The 11,568-nt window shown below is 37.1% G+C and overlaps 1 protein-coding gene across 1 annotated transcript; it reads right to left on the reverse strand.

Moving 5' to 3' along the window:
* On the reverse strand, positions 919-3,194 carry LOC18773697 (expansin-A6). Its single transcript, XM_007205686.2, has 3 exons — positions 2,731-3,194; positions 2,283-2,601; positions 919-1,630 (listed from the first exon to the last, which is right to left on the reverse strand). Exons 1-3 carry the CDS (start codon positions 2,876-2,878, stop codon positions 1,321-1,323), a joined length of 777 nt encoding a protein of 258 aa, XP_007205748.1. The 5' UTR covers positions 2,879-3,194; the 3' UTR covers positions 919-1,320.

Here is an 11,568-nt window from a genome sequence, read left to right on the forward strand (position 1 = left end):
GTTGTAATTTTTTTCTAGCATATTATGGGTTCTTCTAATGAAAATGGAGGGGCATGGAGCATGATGGAAGATGTTAGCTTGTGTGAGGCTTGGGTCCAAATTAGTCATTGTCCAGTAACGGGCAATGAGATTAAATTTTCTCATATGTGGAAAAAAATTCATCAAGCATTTTGTGAAAGGGCAATTGGTTCTACACGTACGGAAATTTGAATTTTGAAATGTATCTGAAATTTGAAATTTATCTGAAATTTGAAACCGAAAATCTTATCCGATATGAATAGTATTGACACGTAGGAACCCAAAAATCTTATCCGAAAATATTATCCAAATTAATTGTTTAAGTAAACAAAATTGTGAAAAAAACAAAAAAATGAATAGTAATTGCCATGGCAAGCCCCAACTGCTGGAAACACATTTTACTGGAGGGGGCTAGGGCAGCCACTATTCACGTGAATAGTGCCTGCCCTAGGGCTAATCTTGCCATGGCAAGAGTCAACTGGTGGAAGTGCTCTAATGAATGTTTTTGATACAACCAAAAAGAATGAACGAGTATGAAATATATAAATAAATTAAATGTTACCAATTAATTGGGTGGACCAAGTGGGTAAGTTGATCATGTAGCTTCTATCTTGGGTTAGGGTCAGAGGGAGTAATTCTGTGTTGACATGTCTATATTTAGCAGATGATGGGCCTCTGCCCAATCTGGTAGATATGTTCATATGGGGGTCCATTGCTTCTTGTCCAACACTCCCCGAGAGGCAACCCATGTTCATTTCATTTTTTTTATACAAGCGATATTAGTCACCGCACATTCATTTCTATTCAACATTGTCACCATCTTTTTTCATGAATTATATGGACACTTTCCAAATAATTAAAGAAATGTAAAAGCAAATATTATAAGGCGACATCACATCATATAGTAAAAGATATATATTATAAAAGATATAGAAAGAGCTGCGGGCTGCATGTTTGTTCTTGCAGCCGCTTCAGCTCCAACATCAGGCACCAATATACCATCTTTGCTGGATTACATAAATTTTACCAGCCGCACTTATAGCTTCAAAAAAACATACACACCACACTTAAAAGAGTCACTTTTCTACCCCTATCTTACCACCATTTTTTAACTCACTTTTACTTTCCATCTTCATCCTACCCAAAAGCCCATTACACCCAAATCTACTTTTACTTTTACTCCCACCACTTCAACTTTTTCCGGGATAATAAAGGGAAAACCGAAGGCGGGGAATTTAACTGATAATAAAAGTTATAAAGCAAAATAAAAATAAAAGATAGAGGCAGTGGATGAACTTTTTTTTAAACCCGGAAATTCTTCCCGGAAAAAGTTTGTCCGAACTGCCAATGACCGGGTGCCACGTTCCATGAGGTGGAGGTACGCCTGTCGCTGCCCGTGACTCTAAAGGACAGGGTCTGACCCACGAGGTCTGCATTGGATTGCCAGTTTTGTCCCCAGTTGCGGCTCATCGGCATCCACTCAGTGTTCGCGCCTTTAACGCTCACCCGCACGATATCTCCTGCGCCCGCGACGTTGGTGATTAGAACCAAGTTGAAGTAACGGAAGCCGTTAATTGTGAATCTCACTCCGCCTTCCTTTCTACATGGGACTCTGTTAAAAATAAACAGTCAAACTTATTACTGTGGTGACTCAGTTAATTACTGCAGTTAAAATCACTAGTTAATGTTTGACTGGTAATTTCCGATGCGGGAGTGGCGCAAAGTCCCCATAAAGTTAGCGCCTTTTCCATACACGCGTCGAACGGCGTGAAATATCTGTAACAACCCTCATGAAATCACTCATATGCCCTTCAGGACTTCACTAATTTACATGCTTCACTAAAGCAAACAACAAGGGATTTCTAGGGTGAGGCTACTTTAGTCATTTTGTGCAAGCGGGGAGGAGGAAACGGATGTGCCTTTGGTTATTTCTGGGTAAACGACGTAAAACGTGACGGAGGCTCAACTAACACACGAAAGGTTCTGACAATTCGGGCTGTTTGGTTCGCGAGAAAATTAAAAAATTTATGCTGTTTGGTTATAAAGAAAACGAGAATGTTCCTAACTGAATAGTCGGATGAGGGGCTCAAAAGGCTTTATTCTTGCCTGGTTTCTCGGCAACCAAACAGAATTTAGAAAGAGCAAAAGGAATACAAAAACGAGGGTATTTCGGTCAGTTCAAAAACAAAAAAAACAGAGAAAAACAAAGCTGAAGGAACAGAGACAGAGACTGTGACTGTGAGAGTAGGTTTTGATGTACTCACCGGCGGAAGGAGACCGGGACGATACCAGCTTTGTACTCAGCGATCTGGAGAAACATGGGCATGGCAAGGTCGAAGTGGGTGCGAGGAGGGTTGCACCAGCCGCCATCGTCGTTGGGCAGAGCGTAGTTTGGAGGACAGAAGTTGGTGGCAGTGATGAAGATGGACGGGTTGCCTGGGTGGCACCATTTGGGGTCATCTCCACACTTAATCTCAAAGCAGGCTCCGCAGCTGAGGCCATTGTTGAACAGAGCTGTGCTTAGGGCCGCCGTGTTGACGCCGTAGCCCTCGCTGTAGAGATTTCCGTACCCACAAGCACCGCCTGCAAAACAGAGACAAATGGGTTTGTTAAGAGCCTAAGAGCCTGAGATTTTGAAAAGAAAACGAGAAAGTAAGATATGGGCTTTGGAAAACAAAGAGAACATAGTGTGGTGGAAGAAAAGTTACGTACCCATGGTTCCAGAGGCGTCGCTGCCGCCATAGAAGGTGGCGTGGGCGCCCTCCCATGGCCCGCCGGTGTAAACGCCTGGGATTCTGGCGTTGGCCGCCATGAAAAGTGACAATAGCGAAGCAATGCAGAGCATGTGAACGAAAGCCATTGCCGCAGAGAGAGTCAGAGAGAGAGAGAGAGGTAGAGAGAGAGAGAGAGAGAGAGAGAGAGAGTGTGATGTATAGGATTGGGTTGGGGCCGAATAGCGGGAAGAGGGTGGGGGTACTTATGGAGTTGTGAGCAAGGCATCAGGGGTCTCTGGATATAATTAATGCCCTTTCTCAAGATCTATTTTTAAAATTATTTAAAATTATTTATATTATTTATATTATTTGTGTTTTTTCTTATTTTCCAAGTAATGTTTTTTTTGGGTCACCATTCATTGGGGAAACATGACTTGATGTGCATGTGCACCACACATGGGCTCTCTTCATGTTCATTTTATTTGGCCAAGTTGGGGGCAAGTTGAGGACCAATAGGAAGGGAGAGCCACACGATGCATCTTAATTAGTCCCTGATTAACTAAAACAGGGTTTAATTAGCAAGAAACGGTGAAGTTAAGGCCCAACCCTTTTGATTTTCACATTGTTGATGTGAACCTTAAGCATCCCTAATCCAATGGGTCGACATAATTTCTTAGTTAATATTGTATTAAGGCACACACCCCTTCAATTTGGCCAAGAGGAAGATATCTCACATTACAAGCAATTTTCTAGTGCCCACTTTTAATAATTTAATGGAAAAAAAAAAACGGTGCAATAATTCTTTGGTCTATGTAGTATAGGAATGAAGATTATAGAATGTGCATATATAAAAGCCTTGGTTCAGCCATAATTTGCACCTCCTATGCCATATTGTTTTGCCTCCTCATTATCTTAGGTTGTTAAGCGAAGACGTTGAGAAGAAATCAGGAATAGTCAATATAAATAGCGATGTTGGAAATTTTACCTAATGTTTAATTATAACATATTGCGTATTTGAGAATTACGATAATAACTTTAAAGAGATGCAGTGCGTAATTGATTAATCTTCTTTATTCAGTTATTCTCTTTTTAACTTTAGTTATTCTAAGTTGTGTAGTGGCACGTTCTACATCACACCACAAGCACGAAAATCTCGGTTTGATCCACGGTTTTCCTAATGCAAGCCTTGCCATCAGTTTAAAAAACCAAAAGGTAATGAAACTATTAATTGGTTCTTTTAGCTCAAAGAAGGCTTGAGAATATATAATATCTCCTCTCTCTCTCTCTCTCTCTCTCTCTCTCTCTCTCTTATCTTTTTAGTATATGAACTATTCCTCAACTTGGAATCGGAAAATCTCAGTTCAACACAACATAAATTTGGAGTATCATAAAATTCAAAAATATCCACAGAACTTGTTCACAAATTTATGAAGAAGAAAACAGAAAAAAAGCACTAAGTTGAAGTTCATTTTGCTTGGATCACAAGCTGAGCCATCAGCACCTGCAATTTGTTTGCAAATTTGGCATCTTTCCCCCTTTTTGTACTTATCCCAAGTGAAAAAATAATTTGAAAATTTTGTAAAATAGAAAAACGATAAAAAAATATGAAATTGCGGGAATCCAAAGACCCGAAAACCACCACCTCAATAAACCAGGACAGAAAGGTGAGCTCTCTCCAAAAACAAGACAAATAACCAAAGCGCGTAAAACGTGGGACCCACGGTCAGTACACGTCAGCAAGGGCGGGGGTGGAGGAGGACGAGGGGCCCATTGTGTAGTGTGGCTCGTTTGGCCATGGGCCTTAACCGTAAGTGGGACCCACGTAAGGGGTGGCTCGTGCTTACTACAGAACAGGGTCAGGGTTTTCCGGGTGCTGCAGATGGAGTTGTTTGGCTATGATTGGGCTACACACATGGCACATCCACCAATACCAACTGCCTGCTCTCCTCTTTTGTGAAACCACCGTTTGGATTTTGATATTTTTCCATTTATAACATCATGGATTTAATTCCCAATAAAAGGGAATTAAATGTCTACTTCTTATAAATATACTCTCTTGAAAATAAATAAAAAATTCAAATTGAAGAAAACCGACTCCAAAAAGCTACATGATCTCAAACTGACGGCTAGTGTGACCTAATCTATTTTGGTTACGCATTTCTGATATACATTTTGATATCCATTTTTTGTACGACTTACGATTGTGTTGAAGAGATATTTTTGCATCGAGTTATTATAATAAAGTTAAAAGTCATTTTTTTTGTTTTTGTAGTTTGGCATTTCAATTATTTTTAACCTTATAGTTTTAATTTCGTCAATTTTGCCATTGTAGTTTCATATTTGTAACAATTCAAGGACATGTTAGTATTATTGTTAATTTCTTTAACGATGCAATGGGCAATTTAGTCAACCCCAAATTCTTGAGCGTAAAAGCTTATTTTAAATTTTCCCAATTTCATATTAGAGCTCGAAATTCAACCACTAATCCCAATTTTTGAAGACCCTAATCTCAAATAACCAATTTCAACCCTAATATTAAATTAGGGGAGTTTCAGACGAGCTTTTGTGCTCAAGGATTTCGGGTTGACGAAATTGCCCATTGCACAGTCAAATAAATTGATAGGAATACTAACTTGTCCTCAAATTGTTACAAATATGAAACTACATGGTTAAAATTAACGGAATTGAAACTATAAGATCAAAAGTGATTGAAGTGTCAAAATACAGGGACCAAAAGTTAATTTTGACCTTATAATAATATAACATGTTAGATATTTTTTTTTGCATGTGATAAAGACTTACTGGAAATTGATGCGGCAACTTTAATTCAAACCAAAGAAGAAGAAGTTGCTTGTGTCATGTTGGTGTTGTGTGCCATTAAGGATGAAGATAAGCCGTGAGTCAAAGGGCGGAGAAGTGTGATGATTCAAAGTTCATAGCCAGAGAAAAGTCTGTAGCTGCGAGTGTTTGAAAACCCCAATTGGCAAATTGCTCATACCAAAAAGGTTCAATTTGCATGTGAAATGGAATTATTATTGTTTAGGGTTTTTGCTTTTTTCTTCCTCAAGACTCATCTCCATCTCAATCCACACAGCATGTGCCTTTACTAATGGCATCCTTTCCCTTTTCTTCATCCCTCCCAAATATACCAAGCCCTTCTCTTCCTTTTTCCTTATTTAATTTCCTATTCCATTCCATATATATTTGTTTGTTTGTACTCCAAGTATATTATAAACTTGTCTTATCATGTCATGTGACATCCACGTGCATTTGGCATTGCAATATTTCCATTCAGCCCAATTATGGGGTTTGCTATCCATCGCTATATTTTATACATTGGCTAAATAAATTGTATATGTATAAGCATGTTAGCATCATGAGATAAATTGGCCAAACAGAGTAACATGATCAAACGATAATACCGCACACTAAGTTTGACAAATTAAATTATGTATAGGTTTAATTGTTGTAATAGTCTCTAGATTATAGTCGGACTTGCATTTTCATTCCTGAACTCAATTTAAGAATCGTGTTGCAACACTCGTCCTTTATGTCAACTCCATCAAATTTTATATTAAATACAGAACAAAAGTAAATGCGAAATTCCAATGACTCCCATTTAACCTGCATGTTATGTGTTTTTGTTTTTCTTCTTCTTTACCTTTAGAGTTTAATAACATCATATTCTCATGAAGGTACACATGGAAAATGTGTCATGCAAAGGGGCACGCATGTTTCTTTCATATCTTTGCGTCAATATTGAATATAATTGTGAATATTATGGTAATTAACAAATCTTGTTGATCTCGATCAGTCTCATTCTCACCACTACCAGTCTACCAGTGCTTGCTTTCTGTGTTCCATTAAAACCAAAGGTGCAAGGTGAGGGGCTGGTGGTGGGTGCAGCTAGTACTTTTTTACACGTAAGGTGTTAAAATTTAAAGGGCGGTCCCACTCATGCACCGACCAACCAGATCTAGCAAATCTTCCAGGTCATCACAAAATCTGGCAATGAAGTTATGACGGTGCCTCAAGTTCAACCAAACAGCACCAACCCCATGCCATGCATGGCAAGACATGTGAACGTGCCACCGAGATCGCCTTGATCCCTACCCCATTTATATAAATAAAATAAATAAATGTATTTATATACGTGTTCTAAAATTTCCACGTTGTTGAAGATGAATTTGTGATGGGGATTAATGAGGCATGTGAATGTGTATGGTGTTGATTTAGCTTATTACGTACTCAGCTAGGGTACAACTTTGGGTCCCCATATGCCCTTAAGTTTGTGTGTACGGTGTTCTAAACATTCAAATGTACGTCTCATTGATCGGCTTTGCTTAATTTGTACAACCCCGTTTAAAATGATTACCATTATTAATTAAGTTTCCCTTAATTTATACAGACTAATTGGATGTGTTCATAGCAAATCGGCATTCACACTCATTTGGCTATGGCTATTTGTGATTTGCTTTAAGAAAGAATTACGTATAGGAGATTTTAATCGCAATGTTCCTTATAATTATATTCGAATTTCATTTTGGTAAACTCTTGTATGTGTTCCAATTTAGCAGTGCTCAACCCTGGACAGGCGGTGGAAACTACCAAGCTGGAGTACGGTAGGGGCAGAGAAAATTTCCGGTGGAGCGGTGCAATGTGTAGAGATCGGAAAGAACACCAACGGCAAAAGCAGTCAATCAATATAGATTGATCCGAAATCTGCTTCAAATCCAATATAGCACCTACATTAATTTTGCATCCAAATTATTGACAGATGAACAAAATTAAAACACGTGCGAGAATTAAAGGACCAAAATAAAACTCAAGTATAAGCTCAAAGACCATTACAGTTAAAAACTATCACCTTGCATATTGAAAATACCATGGATGAATAAATCAAAGCACAGTTTAGGGTTCTCAAAACTTTTTTTTTTTTTTTTTTGGGTCTCATCTATCAAGTAGATGGTGGGTAGTTCTTAAAAGGGTTGACTATGCTTACTTTGGAATTGAATGATTATATCTTTTCACATAAGATTAAGAAAATATTATTTGATCTTGGGGCAATTGTATTTTTATGGATTTGAGAATAATTGCACTCCACTATAAGATAACCCTAATCATGAGCTTTCTCTTCGTACACCAACATTTTACCTACTTGCATATATATATATATATATAAGTGATTACATTATTTATCTGTCTAAGACTCCAATCATGTCTATCGAATATTGATTCATGGGGCTTTGCATCTACTTTGCTTCGAAACTTGGTTTTCAAATTAATTATCTTTGTATAATCCCATCATATCAAAGTCAAACAAAAGATTTAACTAATGAATACGTTCCTACAATTAATTTAACTTATAATCTATCTTTTTATTTTGTTTTCGGGTTTAATGGGCTTTGTTCTTAGTAGAAGGATCAAATAATTTAATAACATTAATGGGTTGTTTATTGATAAGTAAGTATGCACCGAACAATCTTATTTTATTTATATTTATTTCCAGTTTCAGGCCTTTTTAACAATAAAAAACCTTATGACCTACTAACGGAGTCTAGTCTGATGAAAAAGAGCTTGACGTCCAGACATTCGAACCGTCATGACACCTTAATAATGTGTGTGAAAGAAACCTCCCTACTGATAGTAATTTAGGCTATGACTTGCATTGAAAAAAACATATGAGGTCTGGCACCTCTTCCTCTATGATATACATAAGCTCATGAAAAAAATGATTAAAATACAGTAAGGAATTCTAAAAATGCATGCAACCAACAATATGATCCGTAGTACCAATACAATTATTTCTGAAAAAACCCAGAGGCACGACTGGCAGAGAAATAGGGGTCCCAACCATGGCTGGAATTCAATTATTATATATATTTAATACAGGAGGAAATGGGTTGGCCAAGGGCCATATAAAAGATGAAGTCCTCACGTAGATTATTGGAGCTTTGACGTATGATCTGGAGCAGAGTGAGCATGTTGAAATTAATTCTGCTGTTTTTTAAGCAAAGGACAGTCCTCTAATTTGGTCCGTACCCTTTGATAAGCAAAGGGTCGATCGACTCCCATGTTAGCTATCACCTTATCATTAAACGACATTAATTAAACAACATTTTAGTATTTTCCTAATCGGTATAGAGAACATAGTAACATGCATTTGGCTTCATCTGTTGACTTTCTCGAATTTTTGACTTTGTGATCGTATGAATTTTTAAAAATACTTGGACAATACACAATGTGTACGGCTGATTCTATGTTGTGAGTTGTATTAATTTATTCATGTATAAAAATAACTCAAGAATTTCTTATTGACCACTCTTTCTCACTTGCATTGCATGTTGTTGTTGTTGGAACATCATTTGGCATTTTTAATCGAGAATAATGCCTTTCTTATCGAACTAGCTAGTTGATGGATCATGGAATGGAAGAATACATGTAGACATTTAACACGGGAATTTCTCATGATATGTCGGCTCATATCATGGTAGATTTTCTCTTTTCCTTTTTTATTTTTTCAGATGATTCTACTCCTCATGCGTTTACCATATCTATATGACGTATGTGATTACTTACATGAAATGTCATGTGTTTTCTTAACGATCATCTCATGCATGCATATGTCGCCCATATCATGATGATGCTTGAGTATTAAGATTAATTTATCAATTATGTAAGTGCACCATATAGCACTACTCAACACAATAATCTTCACAAGAAGATACAAAGCGTAGCTAAATTTTACTTTGTCGAGAGAGATTGATAACTGATTAATTCAATCGTAGTTAGTTATATGTTTTTTTTTATTTTAAAAAACTTATGTTGGCAATTCTAATTTACATCTATCACATATTGCTACGAAAAAAATTAATAATGTATGGCAAGTTAACATTCTCCCTCGCGTACAATTCTTATAATCAAAGTTATGATATTATGTTAGATAAACACTAATTAAACTCCAAAAGCTTATTAAGTTGTTAAAAGACGAGTGAGTATTGTGTATGAAGTTAACATATGATTGCTTCCTAGCTTTGCCATACTCAAGTTTAGCTAGACTACTCTCATATATGATGTATCATTGGAAAATCGAAACTTGCAATTAAAGCATATATAAATGCTTGAGTTTCTAATTAATTTAATGGTTAAGAAGCAATAACAATGTCGCCAAAAGAATAATCACTGAGGTCTAAACTTGTATCATTAAAATCTTGAAGAAATTGATCAAATCATTGCATATGAGAGAGTGTGAAATGAAACCAAGAACAAAAGAGTGGGCGGGGTGTGACAAGAAAGATCGATAGGAGCATCTCATGTGGGTGTCAAGTTGATGACTTGAGGAAGGGGACAATAGGCGCCAATGGAGAGTGTGCAAGGGGTCCTCTGCAACCAACCTTTCCCCTGACCTATCATCCATCACAATTCTGCAGATTTCTGCATCCCCATGTGATCTCTCACTTCTCTGCATCACTTAATTCGTCCAAGAGATCTCGCAACCTCTGCCAATTGCACCTTTTTATATTTATTATTTATTTCCTTTTTGAAATGCATGCATATGAAGTTCGTTTTGATAAAATTGTGTTGCAATTTGCAAGTAAGGTGTGCCACAAGTGTTTCTGGCTTGGCCTGTACCAGTCAGACAATTATTGAAAATTATAATGGCGAAATAAATCAACAATATTCACACCAATATGAGTTTAATTTCAAGGATTTACTAGATTAATTATATAATGTGCATGTCACCTTCTGATGTGATTTTACAAACAAATTAATTAAAAATAAAAGGATGTCAATTTTATGTTGGCCCTTTTAGATGTGCTTAATTCTAGGAACTTTAATTTTGTGGACCAGTGTTTCTGGCCCCTTAGCCCCCATATCACTATTATCAAGTCCCATCAAACATCTTGCCAGGCCTTTGTTTTCTTTTGAATCGATTCTTGCACCCATCCATCGGTCCACTCTGATATTTAAGCCATGTGTTGCAGTTGTTTTACTTTCTGTCGAACTATTGGCTACATAGAAAGACCCAGTTATTAGTGCTGAAAAAGCCATGACATCCCCTATAGTTAATGGACACCTTGGGAAATGAGAGGGTCCTCCTCTTAACTGCATTAGTAGCTTGCTAGCTAGTTAACTCATCATGCCCTAGTTTGGGGACCAAATACACATCAACCAACCCATCTAAAAGGAGTCAAAACAGGTAAGGTGAAGCCTCACAAAATCGGGGAACAACACAACTACAACAAGAAGTGTTTTATATTTGGTGGCCAGTGGGACCATATTAGTGTTAGTGCACTAATATTTCATGCCAAGTATTATTGCTGGCTTACATTAGTTGGCCAAAAATGTTGTGTTTGTCACTTCGTACTCGAGTTTAATTTTTTTTTTTTTTATGTATATTAGAGAAGTTTAGAATATCACATTGTTAAAAACAAGAAAAAGGTATTATTGCAAGCAAACTCTCCACATGAATTGGGCATGTTGAGCACAAAACAAAAAAACCCTAGTTCAATTAATTTTTCACCATCTTGCACCTTTCAGTGCCGATCAAGTGCAGCCTCTAAAACATGTGAAACCCACAGACAAACTATTAACAAGGATCATGTGGAGCGAATCTCGTGAAAATAATGGGAAATTCAATGCATTTTTTGCAATTTCCCAATAAAAAGTAATTCAATCTTCGACTGAACATTACGCAGCACAGAAGTTTAAGAGCATGTCTCCCTTGCCGTACGCAGTTAGAAGGTAAATTTCCTTTTGTCTTATCACGTGACTTGACTGTAAAACTAACCAGCTATTGTTTCCACGACAAGTAAAATTGATATAAAAAATGAAA

The sequence above is a fragment of the Prunus persica genome, chromosome G6 (assembly GCF_000346465.2).
Source record: "Prunus persica cultivar Lovell chromosome G6, Prunus_persica_NCBIv2, whole genome shotgun sequence".
NCBI classification, from domain to species: Eukaryota; Viridiplantae; Streptophyta; class Magnoliopsida; order Rosales; family Rosaceae; genus Prunus; species Prunus persica.

Bases quoted from the DNA above. Each gene is read 5' to 3' on its own strand.
- LOC18773697 (XM_007205686.2), bottom strand. From the start codon at position 2,878: ATGGCTTTCGTTCACATGCTCTGCATTGCTTCGCTATTGTCACTTTTC. The intron at 2,602-2,730 runs GTACGTAACTTT...TCTGTTTTGCAG, and splicing joins CGACGCCTCTGGAACCATGG to GCGGTGCTTGTGGGTACGGA. The intron at 1,631-2,282 runs GTGAGTACATCA...TATTTTTAACAG, and splicing joins GTCCCGGTCTCCTTCCGCCG to AGTCCCATGTAGAAAGGAAG.